The 27,677-nt window shown below is 37.0% G+C and overlaps 1 protein-coding gene across 3 annotated transcripts in view; it reads left to right on the top strand.

The window, feature by feature from the left end:
• Positions 1-27,677, top strand: part of LOC149580381 (importin subunit alpha-like) — a 68,143-nt gene that overhangs the window by 9,982 nt on the left and 30,484 nt on the right. For all 3 annotated transcript variants that reach the window (XM_089790502.1, XM_089790504.1, XM_089790503.1), the window contains 5 exons: positions 21,394-21,490; positions 21,576-21,667; positions 21,760-21,891; positions 22,000-22,185; positions 22,320-22,483. In XM_089790502.1, the coding sequence (XP_089646628.1) occupies positions 21,394-21,490; positions 21,576-21,667; positions 21,760-21,891; positions 22,000-22,185; positions 22,320-22,483 (671 nt within the window). The remainder of the gene's footprint in view (positions 1-21,393; positions 21,491-21,575; positions 21,668-21,759; positions 21,892-21,999; positions 22,186-22,319; positions 22,484-27,677) is intronic.

Here is a 27,677-nt window from a genome sequence, read left to right as displayed (position 1 = left end):
AGAGACATTACACTTATTGCCATTGTTGATAATTTATTCAATGATCTATTTGATGAATGATTTGATACATTATGATCATTTCAAATTATATTGTTTCCCTTTTTATAACTTCCAATGTGAAGGAGTCACAATTATTTATAATGTCTTTTGCATGAGTTGCAACTTTTTATGGTTAATTACTACCATTGAGAAATTATTTTAATTATTATTTCTGTTTGATAAACTTACAAAAATCCTTGAATAATATCCATGCAGAGGGTGGTAGAACACATTATTAGATTTCTTTCCTTTAAATACACAAATTAATCAATTTGTCTTTACCTTGCAGGATGGCAAGATCATAGCTCTGATACCATTTGTAATGACCCCTAGTTGGGTTTAGTCTCAATTATGAAATTAACATAGATTTGATATTTGTATCACAAGCTAAGGAATATGATATTTGAAGTTAAAGAACTATTCATTTATTTAATTAGATTAAGTTATCTGTATATTTGTTAACACTCATATCCTACCTTATTACTATTCGAACTCAAAGATTGAAGGAGTAGTTGTTGTTCAAGATGCCTAGATACCAGCTGCAATGGGCTCCCTTAAAGTTTAAAGGTCCAAGCCCGTATCCCATCTTGGGTCTATGCTCTCAAAGATTCTCAGACAATGACCCCTACCCTATCTTGGGATAGATAACTGTTGCTTGGATTTATACAAAGTCCCTCCTGAGTAACATCTCTGTCTTTTCTTCTCAATTTTCTTCTCAATTTGAAATAGTAATAGGGCTGACTATATATATATACACACACAGACACTAATTAATTGTTGATGTTTTGTTATTGTGAATTTACAATTTTGATTTCAATATTTATGAATTCACATGATAATTATGAGCTTTCCATCCTTAATATCACACACACACAATTCTATAAATTACATCAGATACTTGACCATCTTATTGCTGTCATGCTATGCTTACAACATAGTAAACCATTTAATAACTTCCCTAAATATTATCGTCTCTTTTTCCTTCCTATATTTGTTTTCTTATTCCATGCTTTTCTTATATCTTTATTTCCTAGTGACACCTCTCTTCCAATAGACACAACTATTCACAAATTAGAACTTAAATATTGACCTTTGGTCAGCACAAACTAATCTAATCCTATGCAAATCGTATCTTTTCCCAAATCAGACGTTTTTCATTCTTTAGTTGTTTGTCTTCCTTTAGTGCCAATCTTTTCTTATTAAATCTAATCGCTGCCTTCAGATAAAACAAAATTTGTCTTATTCTTATTTTGTCTTTTCTGTGAATAAGACAAGGTAAGTTTTGTCTTCTAACTAATCAGTTCTTTTTGTTTAGAACCATTAGGAAATACTAAATTGCTGCATATTAAATCCCTATGTAATTGTTTCTTTTCATACTGTGCTGCAGCTTTATAGTTTGCTGTTTTTATAAACAATTAATGAAAATTGATTGGTTATATCTAGGAAGGGGACATTAGAGAGTCTGCCTCTATCAACTAATGGACACTACCATCCTCAATCAAGTTTAAGAACAAAGGAAGGAGAAGAAGATGCTGTCAAATCAGATCATAAAGATTGGAAAGTTCTAAAGTGAAAAAGGGATAATTCCAAGAGGGAGGCGGAACCTGCCTACTGATGAGGAGGCAAGTTGCTTAGGATGGTCTTTCACCTCACAATAGGCTTAATTGCCTATTCTTCACAAAAATGTCAATCACAAGCCCTAGAAGCATTCTCACCCTTCCAAATCACTGCCTTGGCATGTCAAGGTGTATCTATAACCCATTCAACAAGCAAGTCCACAAATTCCACCTTTCAAACACTCTTGGGTACTTGGATACAAAGGCGTAAACAAATACATTTTTGGATTTGACCAACTACAGCCATTTTCCAAAGTAACTATCATTAGGATTAGTCTTCAATGGTCAAATGGTCTCAAACTTAACAGGTTTTAGGAATCCAACCTCTCCCAAACACCCGATCTCACCAATTTTTCTATTAGGTCTATGAGCTCCCAATTAGCCCTTCTAATTCCGTTTCTCATCCACAACTTTGGATCTCCCAAAGCTAACACTAGATTTGGATACCCTTTTGGCTTTTCTCCCTAATTCCCAACTTTTGGGTCAAGGTGACACTATTTGATTAGGGTTGCTTTTATAAACACCTATTTAGGCTTATTAGGCTAGTTAAACAGGTTTGCCGATAGACCTTTGTTTTTGTCCATTCAACCATTCAATCAGGCACTACCAATACTTCAATTAGGTCAAGCATAGCCCAAGCAATCTTCTAAATATGATGAAACCCCTTGATCTCACTCTCCAGTTAAATTACCCTACTTTGTATCGCAATTCTGCTTGTCACAAAGAAATGCCAGGCTGCTAGGGCTTGCTCTCATAATTAGCCATAAGAAGTGGCAACAAAAATGGTTTTAGAGTTTTAATTTACATACATGGGCCCTGGAATCCTCCAAGTTTCAGATTTTTCCAACCGTGGATGCAGGCCCAAAACCCATTGTTTGTCTCCAAACCCTAGGTGACAAGAGTTTCCAACAAGTAGTAGAAAAATTAAGTTTTCTTCCTTATTCAATCACTTCAAATCTTCAAACTTGATGCAAATGAAAGATGAAGCAAAATTTTAATCAGATCTATGAATCATTCTAATCTTCCATTCCAATGACATAGGAAATGTGTACAAAGAACGTAAAAGTTACTGTAATTCCTTACTGTTTCATTCCACAACTTGCCAAATCACCAGAAACACCCATGTATGGGCCATTATAGAGGTTATTCAATGTTCCTCAATGATTGACAACTAATTGTTGAATTAGTTGCCTGTTATCTATTAGTTTGCAAAAGTTGGCAACTTTTGCACATGTTATTATTGACAACAGTGCAACCTTTTTTTGCACATTTTTCAACCTCTTAAGTACTTTAAGACCCAAAACAAGATGAAATGACCATGATAGGCTTAAAACCATAGTAGCACGGAGACACATCCCCCCCCTGTTGCCCCATGTTGTGGAGACGGGGATGTACCGGGGACTTTGAGACTTCGTCACCCCGTCTCCAATGGCGCCACCAAATTCCACCACCTTCTCAGGATGGGGGGACATCCCTGTGTTGACTATTTGCTGATTCAACTATTTATGTTCAATGCTTGATGTTCTAGTTCTTTACAATGTTCAAGTATTTAATCTTTTACATTTTTATATCTTATATTGCAATAAATCTTTTCATAATTAGCATTTTAAGTACCAAATGTATAGCATATACAACCCTACTTGTCCCCTACCACTGTCCCCAAATTAAGGCCCCTCTGTTCCCCTGTTCTAGAAACTTGTCTCCCCGTTGTGCCCCCTCCCCGTCCCCCTAGGCAGTGTAACTATGCTTAAAACATTATAAAAAACATGATCAAATGGTCTTTCTTACATTTGACCCCATTTGACCAAATATACCCAATAATCCCTAATTGGTACTTATGCCAATTTTGTCTTGTAACAACTTTTGCTCATTACATCATTGGTCTACATGATTCATGTGACTTTATTACATTCAATCTACCCTGCTAGGAACCCGATTGGTTTGGGCTTCCAATGCATTCTTGAGGTGTTCCTGCACCAACTACCTCTTGGGATTCCAAATCCCATGAAAGGTGAAAAATTCCACCCTTGACAAAGTGCTATCCCAGCACATGAGTTTCTGCCATGGATTATAGGTGTTTAAAATACATACTAGGCTCCTCACAAGGAGGGAATAAATGAAGGTAAATACAAATGAAGATAAAGTTTGAACAAGAATCATTAAGCAAGATAAAGGGCAAAAAGTTGGAAACAAAGGGGTAATTTAAGTCCAATTCATGACATTGGATCAATCCCAACTAAGGGGCAGAATCTGCCCACTAGTTGGGATTTCAAGTTCTAAGATATTCTCAATTTCTGTCCAAACTAAGACCTAATCAAGTAGAGATGTGAGCACATGACAATTGCATAATTAAGAAAGCATGCCTTTCACTCCTCAAATCAAGTTGGCTAGTATGAGAAAATAAAAGGAGTAATTATAAATGATTTTTATTGGCCAATAACGTTGCAAGTTGACCTAACTAGGGTCATGCCCTTCCATGTTATGGATCGACAATATAGGAGGACAAATATAAGTTATTTTCACCAAAACAAGACAGACTTACCTTTTTCAAGGCAGTGACTTCACTCCAAGGGCAGCAATTTCTCTTTGGCAGCGAATTTAAGACTTGAAAATGATTTTGGAGAGGTTTGAAGTGAGAAGATCACTGATTTTTCTGTATAATCAGAGATACAAGGGGCTGAAAGGGACGAAATTTGGGCATTGATTTCATGATAGAGGTGCATTTTGCCTCTTTATTTTGATGGGAATTCTTATCAAATTGGTTTTGTAGAAGAGAAAGATTTAAGGCAAACATAGATTGAATTTCATTTTATGCTATCAGATTTCCTTCATTCCATCTATTCTTACCGTTTTGTGAGCTTAATGAAAATATCCTTTGTTTTGCAGGATGATTGTTGATGGAGAGGGTTGGAGAGCGAAAGATGTTGGCAAGGTTAAGCTCAAAACTTCAAATGAGAAGGAGGTTCTAACATCAGATTATCAAAGTGCAAATTCAAGACAAGATTAAGATGGAGAAGGAAAAATCAGAATTCACACGTGAAAAAAATTGTCAACCAACTTGAATTTCCTCCAGAAATCCAAGTTCATTTCGAAGGAGCCAACTACATGAAAATATCATCATCACCAAGAAGATCAAGGTCAACGCATCGAAAGAAATATCAAATTTGCAAGTACAATCAAGTTCAAGTCATGGCAATGAGAAAATTTCAAAGAATGAAGATGGAGAGAATTTGAGAAGATGAAGCAATTTGGGAATATACCATCACAATTGAAGGCTTGACAATGTTGCATATCAAGACATATTTTCTTATCAAAGGATTTTGATCAATTCTAGAAGATAAGGAAGTTGAGGTGGTGGCCACTTCTCTTCCACCAATAAAAAATGTCTAGTTACACATTTCCTAGCACATTCAATCATATTATGCCAAGTATAGAATTTTCTCATTGCTCTCAATAGCATTGTAATTTTCTTATTGGCCCATAGGGCGGTGCCTACATGTAATTGGATGATAGTGTGGCAACCCTTATTAGGGTTTGGAATGGGTTAATCTAGGCCCTTGATCTTGAATTGATCATGGCTCTTCATTGTAATTGAGTAACTATAAAAGGCCAAGTTCTTTTGTAAGGGGTTAGAGATTAGGTTCATTAGAGAACAAATTAATATTAATTAGAGAGTAGAGTAGGAGATGAGACATGTTGAAATTGTTGTCATAATGCTAAAAAGTAATTGTCGATTCAATCTTGGTCTTAATAATGGATTAATTGTGTTGCTTTGAAGTGTTGCCTGGTTTCTTCAATTTCCTCACTAAGAATTAGATTCCATTTCATGTTGATCAAAAGTAGTGTTTAGTTAAATGGAAGATATATTGGATGTTTCTTTGGTGAACTCACTTTGAACAAACCACTATTTGCTTCTGATTACAAGTACACCTTGCATGATTAAATGACATTTATATGAACTTAACTTTGATTATTGCTTGCACATTGATATGCATTGATGGATGGTGGTAGTTTAAGCATCTTACATTTACCTTAGGAGATTGCACTAGCTTGGTTGATTGACGGCTAACTTTAGTCTAGGAGAGTCACAAAGACATCCACAATTTCTTGCATTCTAGGAGTAGATTGGATTTGTAGATCCCATTCCCTTGCAGTTTATTTGGTTGGGTGCGATTCAATAAGTTAATTCTCAAATTGATATACATTGATTGAAAAACATAAGTCCCTTTGTGATAATCAATATATCACATCATTATAATTGAGTGAAATTCTACAATAAGAAGGAACCTTGAGGTTGTCTCATTTGATCACACAATTCAAAGACATGTTTAGCATATAAGCATCCTTATTCAATAGAGTGTATGATATTTGGTGTTACATCTTAGAAAACTAACTATTAGATTATGTATGTTGTAGTGGAGCAAAACTTACATCAGCACTTCCCTTATTTGTAAACTTCATTATTGCAATGGTACAACTAGTACCATGGGGAACAACTATTGGCTATTAAATTTAGTAGTTTAACTGAATGAATTCTGTAAAGATTCCAAGAACCATCCAATGTTTTTATTGATGAACACTTGGATGCCTTTTACATTGTAACATAGTCCTAGGAGTTCAACACGAAGATGCTGCTGTAAGATTGTTTGTAGTATCCCTGACTGACGTTGCTGCATAATGGTTTTAGTATTTGCCTAATGGATCATCATCAACTAATAGTTTAACCGAACAAGCTCCCTAAAGATTCTAAAAAGAACCTCCTGTAAAGAAACATGCAATGAAAAATATAACTGTTTCCACATAAAACATAATAGATTTGAAATAAATATACAATTAAAATCCACATGCAAGAGAATAGATAACATACCCACAAAATTGTGACAAAAGATTTACCTTGGGAAATCCTCATCGAAGGAAAAACCCAACCTCCAAAAGCATCCATCACCATGTATTATTCAGCAAAATCACCATTGCAATACAACCATGGAGGCTTTCAAAGCCATAGCCACAACCAAGCAATTCATGTGAACAAGCATGAATCCACACATCCCATGCTATGCTTCCAACTTTCACAAATGCTCCCTTGGCTAGCCTGTCAAGCCTTATCTTGCTCAACTTTTCTTTTGCCTTCTGCCCTCTCATACAACAACTACCTTTGTGACTGCTTATATAGTAGCAAGTCCCACAAAAACCACCAAGTAGTATTACATAAACCATGTGCTACATAACCCATTGACCCCGCATTTAATATTGGACATTTAATTCTTTTTCCCAATATTAAATAATTACATCAAATATTATCACAATGTTACAATACAACTCATCAAGTCCATCCCATGGGAATCTTTACATGTTGTACGCCCATTTAGGTGCTCCTAGGTGCAATATTACATAATAAAATATAATAATACAATATAACAATATTATGCAATGTGTGCAACACACATAATCTCAATGCCTCCCAATGTTTCTATTGATGAACACTTGGATGCCTTAATCACAGCAGTAGAGCCTTAGGAGTTTAACATGAAGATGTTAGAAATAGGGAATGCTGAGAGTGGGGAAGGGTGGGCCGAATCGGTATTCCACAACTTCTTGCCCAACTATGGATATCAATTATCAACCTTAAACTTGCATAAAAGATTAAACTGAAAAGTAATAATAAACACACCATAAAGAAACTCATGACACCATATTTTGTTAACTAAGGAAACCTTGGCCAAGGGAAAACCCCAGTGGGGATGTTACCCACAAAATGATCGACTAATTAAAAGTACCGTGCAAAACGTTTTGATTCTGTTAGGAGTCTATTACATACATATATTGTATCTATCCTTTTTAGAGGACTAGGCCTTGTTAGAAACCTTAACTTTGTTAGGAGTTGTAATTACAAAAAAATAGGTGAGCTCATTGCTCTTTACAATTATATACTACTTTACAAGTAGTATTGAGAAATACCAAAACCTTGGCTGTTCTGATATCTTCAATATCTGATCATTTCTTTGTAGTTTCTTGCATCCAATCAAACATACAACCTTCTGCTCTGCCCTGACTATTAAATTCGCATCTACCAACATCAATAAAGTGCGCATATATCAATCATATCATTACAATACAATTGACATCTTCGCTAAACAAATATTACTTCCTCTATGCTGATTTCTTTGATCTGTCTGCTTTGCACTTAACCATACATTACCCAAAACAAAATATTTTATTCTGCTAGTTGAGGGTTAACATCTAGGATGTCTTCCCTACCTTGTCAAGTTCTTGATTTGACAAGTCAAATCAATTCCTTGACCAATTTTCCAATACATTGTCAAGTGCTCTGTTACTGTGATTTCAAACCTGTCATTAGAATATTCATCCAAAACATATGCAAAACATAGTATTAAGTTCAGTGGCCTTAAACATAGCATCTACATTGTCCAAACTGTCATCTCTCCAATTTGTAGCCTTATATCTGATCCCTATGTAGCTCGTTGAAACAATCTATCTGTCTGTGCACTGTAATCTTGCTTATTACTTAGTCAATTTTCTTGATTATCAAATATCCATTATAAATTTCTCTTTCAATGGCCTTACCTTGACATATTGTTGCCATTAATGGAAACTATCAACTTACCTCAGCCAAATTGTCAACAATCTCACCCTTTGGCATTGATGACAATATTGTGAAAAATTGCCTAAGTATAACTGATACTTCTTCAAAATTCCAAAACTTCAAAAATTTGGTCAATAAAAATTGTGGATCATCTAAACATACCATCTATTCATACTAATATTGTACTCCCCCTTTGACTATACTCTTGTTGATGTTTTGTAGTTTCTCTTGGATAAACTATAGCAAAGATATATATATATATATTAGAGATAACATAACTATAAGATTGTGATTATAATAATGAATAGACATGTCCCATGAAGGGACATGTCTACTCTTTACTCACTTTTATATATAAATAAGAGATTGCTGCAAATTGGAAGACACATACAAAAATAATTGCAGTGTAATTACATTTGAAGCGATCACTAAATTTAACATCTATAAATATGAGTGCTCCCCCTTAGTATATAACTGCTGCTCTATATACATACCTTGCAAACTTCAATGTTCTTTATTCCCAAAACAACATTTTTCACTGACTTCTCTCCCCCTTTGACATCAATGACAAAGGTGAGGCAAAATGTTATATACAAGTCAAAATTTTGGTTCTCGAACTGTTTTTCATGGTAAGGATTTTGTGCAATCTGAAAAACTTCTTCTTAGAGTCTCCAACTCTGTGTCCCATGTCTTCTTTACAATCTCTGCTATACGAATGGCTGCACATATACCATATGTAGCTACTTCTTCTCCATTTAAATCCATAGGTACAAAGTTTTCATAAGTCCTCTTAGCATCCAATAAAGTTGTTAGCTATTTCTGTAATATATCAATCTTAGGAGTTAATTTATTCCTAAACAAGTTAGATCTTGGAATGATTCTGCTCCTGTCTCTTGCCAGGATGTCCAAAGCATCGAAAACATTGCTTACCCTTTTCTCTACTTCAGTGATATATAAATCTTGTTGTTCCACTTCACTAGCAATTTGTGCCAACTTTTCCTCATCCTCTTTGATACATCATCTGCAAATTGATGTGCCCTTGTGCATAGAACATACAATTTCTTTGCTACTTCTATGCATCTTCTTATATCCGTGACGCAGTGCAAGGCAAGAGAATCCCCAAAGGAGATGTCCAAGCCCCCAACAAACAACAACATAGTGGAAACAATACAACAATAAAAGAACAATGCAAGATCTGATACCAATCACAACTCTTTATTCATATAATAACTGATTACATGCAATATGCCCGGCTGTAAGGCCTTCTGGGTTAGGGCCAAATACAAACAACGATTACAAAATCAGTTCTGCAAGATCCAACAATATCTACTTACAAATCCAATCCTAGCTAGTCCAAATACACAACTGAATAAAAACACCAAGAAGAATCCACACTTGTACCCTTAGGTCCACCAAGTAATCCTCTAGTTCCTAAGCCTCAACCCTAGCTCTTCCAAAATGCGTATCTATATTTCATCCCCTTCTCCAAGCTGGATGATCACTACTCTCTGTCCTCCTCCTCCTAAAGACTACACGACCCCTTACTTATACCCAACTAAGCCACAAGTCGACCTAGCTCATTACAAACTAAATTAAATCCCTTACATTAAATATAGGTTCAGCCACAAGTCGGCTACAACACTAAATTAAATACCCATACATAAATTAAATGCCAAAAGTCGGCTCATAGACAACTTGGCACCGATAGAACCAAGACCAAACCGAGCACCAGTAAATTCCCAAGCATTGCCGAGCTCCAGAGACCATGCCGAGTTCCGGCGACCATGCCGAGCAACCATAGACCATGCCGAGTTCTCAGACCCTGCTGAGTTCTAGACCCTATCGAGTTCTAGACCATGCTGAGTTCCCAAACCATGCCAAGCTCCCAGACACTTAACCAAAATCCCTCCAAACATGCAAGATTGCAAGCAAACCCAAGATGCTCCTACATCACACACCCTAGGTTCGAAAAGATGTTCTCAGTAGCTGGAAGAGCATCTTCTGGGATTCAACACATATATTCCAAATTGGTTCTTCACATACATATCCTCCAAGTCCTTAACTTGTACACTCTTTCCCTTGTTCTTCTTCTGCTTCTTCACATCCATCTTAGGTGTGCTACAGGTCTGATTTCCATATTGATCTCCAACCTTCTCAGAATCTGCCAACTCAACTCGGCTGCCAATACTTAGGTTCCTCTTACCGAGCTCTTCATTCTGCAAAGGAATCAATGAAAACTTCCTGCCACCTTTCTCAATAGTAAACACATTCTTGACACAATCATGCACAACCCTACAATCATACTGCCCAGGTCTACCAAGCAACACATGACAACTATTCATGTCCACAATATCACACAACACTTGATCCTTATATTGCCTAATCTGAAAAATCAACAAGGCATTACTTCCTCACTTCCAAAGCATGTTCACCTTGCAACTAGCCAATCCTATAAGGATATGGATGTCTCACTCTCTTCAAACCAAGTTTCTGAACCATCTCCTTAGCAACAAGGTTATCAGTACTACCATCATCCACAATTATCTTGCAGACTTTACCACTAGACTTACAACAAGTCCTGAACAAACTAGTCCTCTGACAAGATTCCAATGTCCTCTCACCAACTAGTACTCATCGAGCGAACAAACTTTCTCCTTGCTCAGGCTGACTGTCTTAAACTACAACCTCACTCACAATAGCAGTTGTCCTACCAAGTGGACATTTGAAAGATCTATGTCCTTTCCCACATAAGAAACAATTACCTCTGAAGTCACCTCCACTTGTTTGCCTTTTCTAATCAATAGGTTTTGGTTCACCCTTTGCACTCAGTTTAGCTTGTGCCAAGCTATCCTACTTCTCCTTCCCTCTAGCATTACCTTGATTTTTCCTTTTCAACTTATCCTCTGCCTTTAGGGCATACTGATAAGCATCCTCAATTGAAGAAATATTTAGCATACCAACCTCATCTTGAGTATTGAATCTTAAGCCATAAATGTATTGAGCGACCTTTTCCTTTGACAATTCCGTATGACCAGACTGAATGGTCAACTTGTAGAACTCCTTGGTATAATCCTTCACAGTCATATCTTTTTGTTTCAGATTCTGCAATCTCTTAAACAACTCAAGTTCATAATTAGTTGGAATGAACTTAGCCTTCAACTTAGTCACCATCAATCTCCATCTAGAGATCTTCATTTCACCTGCCTCTTCTTTGTCTCTTTGCAGTTCCTTCCACCAAAGAGCAACATGTCCTTTCAACTTAGTTTGTGCCAACCTCACTCTAAATGGATCCTCAATATCCTCAAGCTCAAAGTAGTCTTCCAATTCACCAATCCAATCAATTAGGTCTTTAGGAGTCAAAGTACCTGAAAATTTAGAAACCTCCATCTTATGCTTCAGCTTCAATTGAGGTCCAGGTCTAGCAAATTGACCAGCCCTAGTTCCAATAGGTCTCTCGACACGATCAGTTCTGTCCTCACCACTAGATCCAACAACTTCAAAGTCTTCAGCAACTTCCTCATAACTACTTTCAGTGCCCACATGCCTAGTTACACCACTTAAAGCACTTACAATTTCAGCAATCATGTCACTTTTCATCAATGCAATCTCAGATCTGAACTCTGCTCTCATCTTTTTTGAGATCCTTTCTTCCACAACATCACTAAGATCATTAATTGCCCTAGGGTCCAATCTTCTTGGGGGCATCTTCCAAAATTTCGTAAACCCAAAGCAGTAGATCCACAAAGCTAGAAGATCAATCAGCCACTAGAGCGACCTTCTCTGCAAATCCTGGTGCAAATTGCCTCAACTTCAGCGATCTGTCCACACACTCAAGAACAACCTTGGTTTGATAACACTAGACGTAGTGCAAGGCAGGAGAATCTGCAACGGAGATGTCCAAGCCCCCAACAAACAACCACATAGCGGAAACAACACAACCATACAAGAAAAATGCAAGATCTGATAACAATCACAACTCTTTATTCATATAATAATTGATTACATGCAATATGTCCAACTGTAAGGCCTTTTGGGTTAGGGCCAAATACAAACAGCAGTTACAAAATCAGTTCTGCAAGATTCAACAAGATCCACTTACAAATCCGATCCCAATTAGTCTAGATACACAACTGGATAAGAACACTAAGAAGAATCCATACTTGCACCCTCAAGTCCACCAAGTAATCCTTTGGTTCTTAAGCCTCAACCCTAGCTCTTCCAAAATGCGCATCTATATTTCATCCCCTTCTCCAAGCTGGATGATCACTACTCTTTGTCCTCCTCCTCCTAAAGACTATACAAGACCCCTTTCTTATACCCAACTAAGCCATAAGTCGGCCCATCTCATTACAAACTAAATTAAATCCCTTACATTAAATATAGGTTGAGCCACAAGTTGGCTACAACACTAAATTAAATACCCATACACAAATTAAATGCCAAAAGTCGGCTCACAGACAACTCGACACCAACAAAACCAAGACCAAACCGAGCACCAGTAAATTCCCAAGCATTGTTGAGCTCTAGAGACCATGCTGAGTTCTAGCGACCATGCCGAGCAACCACAGACCCTGCCGAGTTCCAGACCTTGCGGAGTTCCCAGGCCATGCCGAGTTCCAGACCACGCTGAGTTCCCAGACCATCCCGAGCTCCCAGACACTTAGCCAAAATCCCTCCAAATATGTAAGATTGCAAGCAAACCCAAGATGCTCCTGCATCAGTCCATTATGCACGTATCAATGAGTTGTATATCATTTCTAATACTACTACATACCTTGTGAAATAATCTGGCTTCAATGTTTGTCTGAGCTTTTGACTTAGTTGTCTCTTCAAGTGTAGAAAACTTATCATTGAATGCTTCAATTACCCTTTCCGAGTTCTCTGCTATATCATTGCTTGGTAATTGAATTGGAGTGGGTAGAGCCTTTTGGAATCTGTCTAATGATTTCTAAAGTGACACTTTGTGTTGTTAAGTCTTCTTCCTTGATTGTTCAATTGCTTTAGAAAATGCAAATGTTAATAGTCACATGAAACTGTTTGCATCTAAGTCTTCCTTCATTTACTTGGTGATGTCACTTGATATGACAGGACTTGCCAACAATGCTTGTAAAGTAGGAGTAAGTGTAGTTACAATCTCCTTTCCCTTATCTATTGATCTTGAAGGTGTTTGTACTATAGTTTTTATTTCTTCTTCTCTCCTCTATTCTGTGCTAGAAATTGACATAACTCCTTGTGTAGAGTCAGTAACTGTGGGAAACGAAGATCCTTCTTCATTTTCCACAGATGACATTGTGTCCTTATCTCTGTGCTCATCTCACTGAATGTCTTGCTTATCTCACTGAATGTCTTCTTCTCATGTAGTCTTTGTTTGTTGTGGCTCTGCTTGTTCAACTTTGTCTCTATCCTCTGCCTCTATCTTCTAACAAACTGTTTCCTCCTTGTTTTCATCCTGCTCTGCTTCTTGACTCCGATCACTGCTATCATCCTTAATATCTTCTGTAATTGCTTCAGACATTATGTTGCCACTTTTTCCCAAATTGCCAACATCATCAGTGTTAATCTGTGCAAAATCTTGTTGATCCTCTTCTCCAGGGGTTGCATCTAAAGTCACTGGTACTCCTGCAATATATACATCTGGTACCCATAGTCCGCAGTGAGCAACCTGCATGGATCCGCCACAGACCCATAGTCTCAGGGATTGGTGTGGGACATACTTCAATCATTTGATCCAACTTGTTATACCAAAGCACTTGTATGACAATCCTATGAAATTTAGGGATGGTAGCCATGAACCCTAGTAAATAGAATCCAAATGGATTTGAGAATTGACTCAGAGATATTGATCAAGATACAAATCCTCACAATTGTCTTCATGAATCTGTGCCTTAGCTTGATTAAATATCACAATTTCATCCATTTGTTCCAACATCCTTTTAATCAGCTCAAAATCAAAAGGAATTTCAAATTATACCATTGTAACCGGATTGGAACTTTGGTAGTGATTTTTGAACAAGGATCAAAGAAATGAGTTCAAGGTGTTTCGAAAATACCAAGTACTATTGATCTCCTTCCAAGTGCTTTTCATTTAGAGGACCGGTTTCACAAATAAGAACATTAAGCCAGACACTTGAAGATAAAAAATTTACTGCCAAGGTCATCTACAATTTGATTCATCATCATAGTTTTTGTCAGAGATATGAAAATCTGATGGATCATCAGTTAGGCTAGCATTCGTGTCATGCAAGTTAAGGTTTGGAGAAAATTTCTGTGAAGGATTCAGACCAATGTGATTACCATCCTATCCTCATCCCAAGTGATGGGTGTAAGTTAATCCTTGTCTAGAGAAGATATAGCTTCCTTTGTGACGCGATTAGCAACTTTTGTAGCTAAAATTAGACATTGGGAAAAAATACTATAGGAGTGAGAAGTATTTGTTGTGTTCTCATAGTCTGTATGCACTACAAGAGTTAATAAAGAATTGTCCATCTTGCTGCCTACTCTACCATTGAATGGAGGAGCCTTGGCCATTCCATCCAAAAGCCCTTTGTGCAGATTGTTTTTGAATTACTGCTTGAATCTCTCACATTTACTCCTTTGTTTTCCTTCTATTCCTAGAAAAAAGAATTAATGGACATGTTGCATGTCATCTTCTTTTCCGATCACTCTTCACCCATTGTGTCTTCTTCCACCACTTATGCATTAGATGCCTCTAGAAAACACCATATGCATTCACTCTCTCAATTTTCATTACTGTTGTTGAAGGCAAATTTTGCTTTGCCCACCCTAGTACCTAGCCATCCATTTTGCTCATGCTCACTTTTTGGTCACCTACTCTGTAATGTTCCCAAGATGGTCTTGGTCATAGGCCATCTTAATTTGAAGGCAATCTCAGTCTGAAGAGATCTCAATCCGAAGGGAAACTTGACCCGGAGGAGAACTCGACCCGAAGGAAAACTCAGTTCGAGGGAGAATTCTGTCTGAAGGAGAACTCAGTCCAAAGGAGAACTAGGTCAAAAGGAGAACTCGATCCGAAGGAGAACTTGGTTTGAAGGAGAACTTGGTTTGAAGGAGAACTGTGAGTACCCAAGAGAGGGAGACACTCGAGGGAAAGTACCGGAGGGAAGGTATTTGGGTGAGAGCAACCGAGGGAAAGTACCCAAGGGAGGGAGACACCCGAGGGAAAGTACTCGAGGGAAAGTGACACTCGAGGGAAACACTCAAGGGAGAGTGCTTGAGGGAAACACCCGAGGGAAAGTTCTCGAGAGTAATCGAGTGAACGTACCCGAGCGAAACTTCTAATGCCACAGTACTGTTTGAGGAATGTGTCGAAGGGAGTGAGCTGAAGATGTCAAGGGGAAGATATAATTCACTAAATGTACCAAGTAATAGTTAGACATGGAAGCATACACCAAAACAGAGAATAATTTATTTTCGAAACCCAAAATATTATATTTGCAAAACAAAGATGGCACTCCAAATGTGCCAAATCCAAAGCAAAGTAATACAAGATAGAATAGGGTGAGGGTTGAATCCCACCGAAACTGAAATAGCTAAGAAGGGAAGATCTTCCACTTCTGAAATAGCAAACAATACAAAACTCCAACAAAAATTTTCATTACAAAGAAATAATCCCAAATCACATATTAATCACTACCTACGTGTTGTACTTAAATACCCTTCAAAGGGGCTCCCAAAGGTTTACAAAGAGAGTCGACAGTAAAACCTATAAAAAATTAAAGATGGGCTCGAGATGTACAAAAATCAATCGGGACCCCAAATAAACTTATTAATTTATTAAATAACTAAAGGTCTAAATAATATTATTTAAATTTTAGGACCATTATTATTAAAAGTATTTTATTAAAAATTAGGGAAATTACAATTCCTTGCTGCCCAAAAATTGCTTGTCCTCAAGCAATTCTTTATCCAATCCACACCATTAGCTCCCGGATCCTAGATCAAACGCACATGTAGAGCATGTGAGTTGACATCAAATCTTTGTTGCAACACATAGTCATCCAACTTTCCCTGCACCACTTTGATATAAACATTATTGTACCCTTTGTTACGATGCCAGTGGTGCCAATTGATGAAATCCTTCATGTCGTCATGTTCAAAAATCTCTTTGGGTATAGTCATAGGCATAGATGTTGATGCTAGCACAAACTTAGTCACTGACACGACCAAAGTGACCCCTATTATATTCTTAACTGGAAAATGTCCTTTGGATAAACCCTGTAGAATATTCCGAACGGACAAAGCCTCGGCAAAGAGTACCTGAACAAAGGGAGCCTTAGTTGTAAGTAGTACGTAGAAGGGAGTCATGACTGTGAGTATCTCATTGAAGGAAACCTTGGTGGAGAGTATGTCAGTGAAAGGGTCCTCGGCTGTAAGTACTTCGGCAACAAGTTTGACAAAGGGTGCCTTGACAAAGGGAGCCTCAATGAAGAGTATCTCAGTGAAGGGAACCTTGATAGCGTAACTCGGCAAAGAGAACCGCAACCATGAGTACCTCTGCAGAGAGAGCCTCAATAGAGAGTACCTCAGTAGCAAACGAAACCTCGAGGACAGTTAAAATTTCAATTGTGAATAGAGCCTCAGTAAAACACAAAACTTCGACAATGAACAAAGCCTCAACAACGAACATCTCCTTAGTTATGTATATGGTGACAAAAGTAGCGGTTGTGTAAAAAACCTTCCTTGTCTAGAACTAAATTTCAAATGAGAGCAACTTTGATATCTTGTATTTTAATGTTTTTTTTGTATTTTTTTGAAATCTAAATGAATGATAACAAAGTGGAAAGAAAGCATAGAGAATTAGACTCCAATCTATTTTTGATTCAAGGGACAAGTATAATGCATTTCAAATTCATATCCAAACAATTGGAATGAGTAAATAAAACTTGATTCATATTTGCTATTCTCTAGCCGACGGTCTATATGGACTATCAACAAGCTAGCTTGATTTTCATGTGCAGGCCGCAGCTATTGATCCATTACACAAAGGAGATACAAGTGACCGATCCCAAACGGACCCATGACTATCAGATTTCACCCAGCAGTAGATTTCGGGGTGTCCAGACTAGCTGCAACCTCCCCCAAATCCTCCAATGCAATACCAATATAACCTTGTGATTCTCCCAGGAAATAATCGCAGTACACTAAGGAATAGCCGTCCAACTCTATAATGATTTCCAAAGACAATTTAAATGCCCAACGTCTCCTATTGGAAGTCAACGACAATTTTCCCTAACCAAATTACTTCATAGTCTACGGTCTTCAAGTTGTAAGACGTCACTGAATTCAATTCCCAAACAAACTACCTCAATCGATTCAATTCTCCAAGATACAGTATACAACAATAGGAGAATGAGTAATTTGTTATACCACAACAACAAATTACAAGCAATACTCAAAACAATGCTCAGAAACTTCACAAAACCCTTTAGCCAGAAATTTGAATGATAATATATATTTCAAGGTGTCCTTTCTTCTCACCAAAAAGCCATATTTATACACCATTTGAGCCATTCAACTTCACCCTCACACCTTTCACTTAAAAAGCAACTTTATAATATAAAGTCTTTAACACTTTATAATATAAAATACTATGATTATTGAATGAGTATTAAATAATCATTAAAGCCAACAAGCTCTCCAATAAATATGACTTCAATAAAGAAATCCCAAAGAGAGACCAAATATCCAAAGCCAGATGATCATCTCGCCTGAACTGCTCAATCCAAAAATAGCAACTAGCCATGAGTGACTTGCTAAAAATAGTAAGTCCTAAACTAGCAATCTACTAACAAAGACCCCCAAATCTAGACATCAACTCATGAGGGTCGCGATGATGAGCTAACAAATTCACACTCCAAAGACTTGCTAAATCGGGGACATTACACACTGCAATGGATGTAGCCACAATGGTAGACACATAATGGCGACAGAGACAAACTCGACGGAAACGACAAGCACAAACTCAATGACGGCGACAAACACAACGACTGTGATGGACACATACTTGGCAACAGATACAGTAATAGCAATGGACACAAGGACAGTGATAAACATAGACTTGGCAAGGCACATGTTGATAGACATAACTACAATGACAGACACGAACTCGGTGACAGTGACGGACATGGTGATAGTGATGGACACAATGATGGTGATAGACACAACGATGACGACTGACACAGACTTGGTGACATACATGACAATAGACACAATGATGGTGACAAACACGATGATAGACATAATGATGTTGACAGACACAGACACTGTGACGACAACGGACATAACTACGGTGACATACATACAACCTCAATGATGGACATGATCAGGACGATGGATTTAGCTTCAGTAACAAACACATAACCTCGGCAACAAACACAATCTCAATATCTGACAAAACCTCCTCATGTGATAGTGGCTTGACGATAGGTACAACCTTGATGATGGGCACAAACTCGGGGATGGGGGCAACCTCAGGCACAACTTTGGTAATGGGTACAACTTGATCCGTCCATGTCCTCTTGGAGCAGTCTTGTAGTCATGCCTTCACTCTCCTTACGTAATGCATCACCCTTATCATTGTCATCCATTTTCTCTCACTTGTTTAAATGAGATATTAGTTTTTCTTCACAATGCTTGAAAACATTACTGACCAATCTACATGCCGCCATAGAAGGGACACATTCTAGATTACGAACAACCCATAACATAGATATGATAAGTTGGGATATTTCATCCGTCTCTTCAATGCATGAAATCATAAGTTTTTCCATAGCAACTGAAACCCTAGTATCATGACGTTCCTTGATTGTGACTAAGAAGTGATGAAACATATCAATTTGCACAATTCTCCAATATTTAAATCTCTTACCAAATGGATCACCATTGAAGTCATCAAGGCTTTGAAAGCTGTCAATAATCAAATGCAATATCTCTATCATGGTGTTATCATCATACTGTGCTGTAGAAACCAAATTCTCAAGATCTCTCTAAGACATGTTGCAACTCCCAACCTTATTTCCTTGTCATGGTGTCTCAAAAGCTTGGGTTGACTAAAGGCATCCTTAATCGGAGAAAGGATCCTCTGTATACATCTTGAAGGTAATTGATCCACCTTATGCAAAAATACTTCCAATAAATCTAATGGAAGATCAACGCCCTCACTGAGTTCTTTGCCAATCTTTTGCAATGCATTCAATCACCACTCTCCATTGTTGTTGGGTGCCATAGTGTGATCCAAATCCCAAAATCTCTCAATCATCCCAACAGACTGGCAAGATCACCAACTCTAATACCACTTGTAACGTTCCCAAGATGGTCTTGGCCATAGGCGATCTTAGTTCGAAGGCAATTTCAGTTCGAAGTGATCTTGATCCGAAGGAAACTCAACCCGAAGGAGAACGTAGTCTAAATGAGAATTTAGACTGAGGGAGAACTTGGTCTAAGGGAGAACTTGGTTTGAAGGAGAACTAGGTATGAAGGAGAACTTGATTTGAAGGAGAACTCAAAGAGCACTTGAGGGAAAGTGTCCAAGGGAAAATTCCTGAGGGAAAGCCCCAAGGTAAAGTACTTGAGGGAAAGTGCTCAAGGGAGACACCCAAGGGAAAGTGCCCAAGGGAAAGTGACTCTTGAGGATGCCCAAGGGAAACACCCAAGGGAAAATTCCCGAGGAAAAGTTCCCGAGGGAACACACATGACGGAAAGTGCCTGAGGGGAAGTTTTGATGCCATGGTACTGTTGGAGGAATGTGCCAAAGGGAGTGAGCTGGAGATGTTGAGGGGAAGATATAATTCATTGAATGCACTAAATAATAGTCAGACACAAAAGTGTACGCCAACACAAAAATGTAAGAATTTATTGCTGAAACCCAAAATATTATATTTGCAAAACAAAGATGGCGCTCCAGATGTGGCAGATCTGAAGCAAAGTAATACAAGATGGAATAGGGCAAGGGTTGAATCTCACCAAAATTGGAATAGCCAAGTAGGGAAGATCTTCCACTTCTGAAATGGTAAACAATACAAAACTCTAACAAGAATTTGCAGTACAAAGAAATAATCCCAAATCACGTATTAAACACTACCTACATGTTGTACTTAAATACCGTTCGGAGGCACTCCCAAGGGTTTACATAGAGTGCTGACGACAAGACCTACGGAAAATTAAAGATGGGCCCGAGATATACAAAAATCAATTGGGACCCCAATAAACATATTCATTTATTATATAATTAAAGGTCCAAATAATATTGTTTAAATTTTGGGACCATTAATTATTAAAAGTATTTTATTAAAAATTGGGGACATTACATGCTCTTGCTTGCATTTTTTTAATTCGGTAATCATAGGGTCAGTATTTTGTACTGAAGACAATTATTATACATTTATACATTTCCTATAAAAAAAAATTTTACATAACATGTGATCTTGTTGATTATATTTCCAACTGCCACATTTGACTTTACTGGAATAACCATTGATTGTTTAATGTGCATCCACAAAAAATGGTGTATTCATAGGTTGGTTATTGGTAAGCTTCTATAAATAAGGATGGTAATGTGAGGGCAAAGATATTTACTAGTCTCATTTCAGTATACAAATAGTGATGTTAAAACACAAAAACAAAGAAAGATAATATTTCTGGTCCTAGTCCAGCCAGAAGTCCAAGCCAGGAAGTAGGTAACTCTTGCGCAAGGGGATTTTTCACTGTAGCTTCATTTATTTTCAGTCTCTTGCCAATCTGCCTTTTCTCTTGAAGGTTGTCAAGTTTTTGGTTACGCCATTCTTCAAGTTAATTTTTGAGTAAAGTAGAAGGCTATCTTGTAACTTGCTGTTCTGTCTTATCTTTTGATAGTTAGGAAGGTGACAGAGTTATGTGATATTATTTTACAAGGCCCTGATGTACTCTTAGGCATCTCCATTCATTAGATTTATTAATTTTCTGTATATTATGATCATATTTAAGGTTGTTTGAAAGGCTACTATTCAATATAACAAATCTCATACATCTCAACCATTTATGCAAGAAATTAGTGGTTCTTGGAATAATAATAGTATGTGTTCACTATTAGTTTTTTGGAAACCACCTTACCTTTTTCTTTTGTTGAAAATGTTGAAGTTGGAAAACATTCCCGTGTTGGTGTCAGGAGTATACTCAAATGATCCTAGTTTGCAGTTGGAAGCAACTAATCTATTCAGGAAGCTTCTTTCAATTGGTGTGTATGTTTATCTTGCTGTTTCATCTTGATTCTGTCCTTTCTGCTTCTGAAAGATGACCATATGCCAAAACATATGTAACAGAACGGTGCCCCCCAATTGAGGAAGTTATTAATGCAGGCGTAGTCCCTCGGTTTGTAGAGTTCCTTACAAGGCACGACTTCCCTGCACTTCAGGTGGAATATCCAATTCTCTGGATAACTTTTGATAGAATATTAAGTCAGCATGATGTCTCAGTAATTTTTGTGTTTCAATTGTTTTGATATAGTTTGAAGCTGCATGGTCTTTGACAAACATTGCATCAGGAACCTCAGAACAAACAAGAGTTGTGATTGATCATGGATCTGTGCCACATTTTGTGGAGCTTCTTAAATCCCCTAGAATTGATGTGCGGGAACAGGTTATATACTGAACCTTTTGACTTGTAACTGTGTTGAGTAACTAAGAATTTTCACATCTAGTGGCTTTCTTCAGTGCTTTTTATTGCTGACATTTTATAATGTTACAGGCTGTATGGGCTCTTGCAAATCTAGCTGGCGATAGCACTGAGTTTAGAGATTTAGTCCTAAGTCATGGTGCCCTTATGCCACTCCTGGCTCAATTGAATGATCAAACAAAACTGTCAATGCTTAGAAATGTTTCTTTTATACTGCACAATATCTGCCGTGGCACACCACAGCCATCCTTTGAGCAGGTATAAATTATGGCAAGGATATTCTATCATGTGAGAATTTGAATAATTGTAAGACTTGATGATTATAGCTGTAAACCATGGAATGGACATGCTGACTCTTTCTGTATAACTTAAGACTGTCTTGTTCGATGCAGACAAAATTAGCACTTCCTGCTCTTGGTAGTCTGATTCAAATAGATGACGAGGAAATCTTGTCAGATGCATGTTGGGCTCTGTCATATCTATCAGATGGAACAAATGACATAATTCAAGCTGTGATAGAGGCTGGTGTTTGCCGTAGACTTGTTAACCTTTTGCTGTATGTATATGTTTTTATCTACAATTGAAATGGACATTACCATTTACAACTCTTAAACACCAAGTTAAAATTGTCAATGTTCTGATCAAAAGAAGAATTGCTTCTGAAAATCAACATACTTCAGTAGGCATAATATATATGTATTTTAAGTTTTAACAATAGTTGAATGGCCTGCCTACTACAGATTTATCCTGTGTGCAATGTGTACATGCTTTAATTAATACTTATCTTTCTGAAATTCATTTTTCATACACTTTTTTTCCTTTATCAAGTACCAATGCATGATTTTTATTTTCTCAATGCAGAAATTCAGGGTATAGTACTTACATGCTATTGTGTTTGAGAATCATGCAGACATAGATTTAGAATGTTTATTTTAGGTGTCACCGTTTCAGGGATAAAATCAACATGAAAGCAATGTACAAGCATGTAAAGAAGTACTCAACACACACTGCCATTAGCATAAGTATGTACCTTGGCCATACATAAGCTCTTGGTTCTCTTAATCTCAAAACATGTGTCATATACAAGTTGGTTTCATACCAAGTCAAATTTGCCTTGGTAACCCTATCAAATGATGTGTGGGTTCTTGCTGACTAGGTATTGTCTCTATGGGTTCTTATTCTTTTTATTAAAGATTAGTACTTTTTTAAAAATCAAGGATAAGTGATAACCATTTCAAATCCAAAGAGCAACAAAACCCACAAAAGGAACGAAACAAAGAAAAAACTGACCAAAAGGGAACCCAGAAAGGGCCTAAGCAATCATGTCCTCCAAAACAACCTTGTCAAACATTTGAGACTGAGAGCAGTATGGGACAATTGTCCCCATTCACCTACATTTCACCCATCCAATCGCTCTGAAGCCCATTTTTAACAAGCAGTTAGCTGCCCTGTTCCATTCCTAAGGAGTATGACAAAAGGAGACTGAATCCAAAGAATCCCTCAGACTAAGGATCTGTTTGACTGTAATATCCCCAAATGGGATACTAAAAAGGAAACAATAAAATCTGAAAACTAGGGCACAAACTGATAATGAAAAAAACCCTTTGCAACTAGTGCATAAATCTGGAAAAGAATTTGCATAAGATTATTCTCATTACATTTCAGATTTCAGAGTAGATTTAGGACTGCAAACAGAAATTTCTGAGTGTTATTATGATCAGAAATTCAAATAATTAAAACAAAACCTAGAATTTTCAGAAAAGCATGTCTGATTTTTCATATTTTTTCTGAGTTCAAATCACAAAACTAGGCGGTAAGAGGTGCAGATTAACCTCAGAAGAATTATTTCTGGGTTTTATCAAACCCAAGCTTTCCAGAAATGCAAGTGGCAGACTCCCAAAATGACTGCCAAACAGTCTGTTCTAACTGCTCCTTGCAGCCGTCTCACAAGTGCCCAGACATTGACAAATGCAGCTGCAGATGACTGCCAATCTGAAGCTTTAATGCTGTTATAACTTATTTTCCTCTAAGTTGGCCTTCAACTTGATAATACGTGCAGCCCAGAATAAACAATGTGCTAGGGTTTACAAAGCAAAGTTTTCCCACTGAAACACTCTTATGATTAGGGAGCCTGTGGGTCTTACGGAAACCAAGGATACCCAAGGGTTTGAATGTTCAAGTCAAATTGCAGCAGCAATAAACAAAAATTCTCATCACATAATGAACTCTAAATGTCTTAGGATCTTTTATAACAACTTCTAAAAAGAGGAATTAATCTCCAGCTTTGATAGCCCACTACTTAATTTAATGCTCCAAAATAAAGACCTAACATATGTACGGATGGAACTCCTTGAAGTTGGGCCCTCACCTTTTAATAAAAGACTAAAAGGAGGTTTAGAGAAATTTAATCTACTTCTGACACCTAAGGCCAATGATAACAATGGATAATGCTTGGGTAGACAAATTGCTTATATAACTACTTACTACTTGACTAGAGATAGCCCATGATGCCATAGAAAGAGTTCAATCTTCTAATGTTGTGAAATATTTTCATATTGAAAATAATTCATCCAAATACCAAATGTTGGCGAAATCCAAATGAACATCCACAATCAACCTATATGCCCACAACGAGGTTCAGCCTGACCATATACTACAATTTGCAATCAACAAACTACAAATGGTATGAAACAAGAATTTATCAAATACCTCCACATTTCTCCATTATAGTCAATGAACTTCAATTAAAAATTTGAGAAGTATAAGCAGTGCAAAATGTAGAAACAACACACAAAGATCTATCATATCGTCAATGAAAATTGCATATAAATTTTGACTACTACTTGCTCTTAATAGTAAGACTCTCTTAATAGAAAGACTATTCTCTCTTACTAAGACTATTCTCTCTTCTACTTCTAATGATTTTACAAATGCGAACGTTAAGCCTTTTATAGACCACCCAATTACAAATGAAGATATAAATGAAGGGCCTAGATTGGTTCTAAATCAACAACCAAGATAATTCAAAGGAAACCCTGATTGGGGTTGATACAACTACCACAATGAGAAAATTACAAGCCTTTAAGAACATATCCTTTCAAGGATAAACCGATGAGAAAATAGATTGTAGTATTGCATTAAATGTGTTCCTCATGTCCACTTGTTGATGAGTCACGTTTGATGAATTTGGACATGTTGACCTTGCATTATTTGATTGGTTGGAGATGAGTAGGCGCCACCTCAGCTTGCATATTTTGTAAACTTTATATTCATCACAAGTAAGTCTTCTCGAGCTTTGATTAACTTTCTAGAACTATCTACTTCTTGTGAATGATTGTGATACTTCATATTCCGCAATTTCTTCATCTTCAAGAATGTTCTTCTTCATCTTCAAGAATGTTCTTCTTCATCTTCATAGTAATCCTTACTTGTTTTGGGTTTCTTCTTCTTGGGCATTATCTTGGCTTTCCTTCTTGTAATAGGTTGAGAAGTCCATCATTTTTTCATCTTCTTTAAGTGTTTTTCTTCCTCAAATTTTGATTTCCTTTACATCCTTCTTTGTCACTTCCTTGAGCTAGTCCTCTTTATTCTTATCATTATGACATGCTTCAATTCTGAACAAGAAAATAAAACACCTTGGACTGCAGGCATGAAATAAAAATAAAATGCAAGTTAGAAGAACTTAGGAAATAATTTCGTTGCTTTATTTTGGTTGCCTTCTCATTGTTGCTTTGCCTCCATATAGCCCAATGGTTGCTGATTACCATATTGCAAAGTTCTTTCACTTGCACAAGTTGTCTCAAGACGATTGAATTTGATATGAAACGAGTCTCAACAACCTGTAGCATAAATTAGAGCCATAACAATACAACTAGATACGTACTTTAAAAAAAATACACTTTACACAATCAAAATATGAAAATCAGAAATTGGAACAAATACTATTTACAAAAATAAAAATAAAATTAGTAACTTAAGTTCAAGTTTATTTATCTTCAATAGCTCCAAACGTGAGAACATTCTGAATATTTGTTGAGTCATGTGGTGGTTTGTGACAAACATGTGGATGTCCTCAGCCTCTATATACACCTCTTTGATGCACTCAATTTTGTTCCTCATCTTTTGCAACATAAGACTGAGTGAATGGACTGCACAAAGTGTCCAAAAGATATGATGATATCACTCTTCAGCCAACAAACCAATAACTCTACAATTCTTTGCATTGTTTGTGATGACCCGGAGAACATTTCAAGCACCTACTTGTTCATCACAGAGATGAGAATATTAGCAATAAATGACCCATCTTTTACTTGCCCCTCACAATCTACGAATTTAAAAAATATTGCCTCTTTAGAGGATACCCCTAGGACATTGATCAAATGATAGTTTCTTGCATCTTTCTACCCATCTGAAACAATTAATACGCCTGTCTTAATGCATGAATCCTTTATGGGCTTTAATCAATCATCAATCCCCTTGACCTTTTGATCCAACAAGGTGGTCCGTACTCTCTCATAACAAGGGCCTTCATAACCTCTTGGAGGTTCATTGGCACTTTTCAACAGCCCATTTGCAAACAAGCATCTTGCCACATCAATGTTGGCAATTTCCCAACTTTGATTTTGAAATGCAGTTTTTGGTGGTCCCTTTCTTTTGTGTGTAAGGGGTGCTTCACTTTCAGTATAAAGTGTTGACATTAAGTCAGGTTTGTTATTAGTGACAACACTTATTCATATTCTGTATGGTTACCAAGCTCATTAGACAGCCTACAGTGTTTGCCATATAATTCAGTAGCCACCAAGCTTCACAGTTCCTACCGAGCATTCCAGTGGTTACCAAGTAAATTCAGGTAGTGTGAAGTCCTACATTTCTTATCGAGCAGTTTAGTGGTTACCAAGCTTCATAGTTTCTACCGAGTCATCAGTTCATGTGAAATGAAGTCAGTGTTAATCGAGTGATGAAATGATTAGTGTTTACCGAGTTCAAGTATGGTAAACGTCGAATTCAGTTTCTACCAAGTTACATGGTATCTATCGAGTTGCTAGTGTAGACCGAGTTTGAGACTACTCTGAGATGATTAGTATGGACCGAGCTTTCACTTCTATTGAATGCATGATGATGCCGAGTAATGACAGTGGACGCCGTGTATCAAAACTTCACCAAGTTAGTCTTCAGAACCCGAGTGTCTTCATTCAAGCCGATTTTGTAATATTGGTGTTAACTTGTATATTGGCTGACTTTGTAATTTTGTAAATTGGATTGATATATATATATATATATATATATATATATATATATATATATATATATATATATATATATATATATATATATATATAATGTATTGTATCATATCCAAAATGACATGGATGGATAGATGTGTGTGTGCATGAATGAGAAACAAGAGAAAAGAATATGCAAGAAGCATGTGAATGTGAATCAGTAGAAAGTATTGTAAGGTCATATCAGCAAAGGAGTAGTAGAGTCATATCTATCACATTAAGGTGATCAGTACTTCAAAGAATCTCTATCAGCAAATCAGTTGTAAGTCAAAGATCTACTGTTTCATCCTAACAGGTGAATCAGCTCCAAAATCCTCTAACAAGGTAGACTTAATAGTCTTTTATCAAATCCCTTTACCGAGTGCATACTTCATTGTATGTTTGTAAATCCTCTAACAAGGTGGACCTAGCAGTCCTAATTGCTCCTAACAGGGCAGATCATCAGAAGTGATCAATGTAAGCCTTAAC

Source organism: Cupressus sempervirens, chromosome 1 (assembly GCF_028749045.1).
Source record: "Cupressus sempervirens isolate cs-2001-9-10 chromosome 1, ASM2874904v1, whole genome shotgun sequence".
NCBI lineage: Eukaryota > Viridiplantae > Streptophyta > Pinopsida > Cupressales > Cupressaceae > Cupressus > Cupressus sempervirens.
The sequence above is the reverse complement of the archived record's forward strand: the minus strand, read 5'-3'. Positions and strand labels throughout refer to the sequence as shown.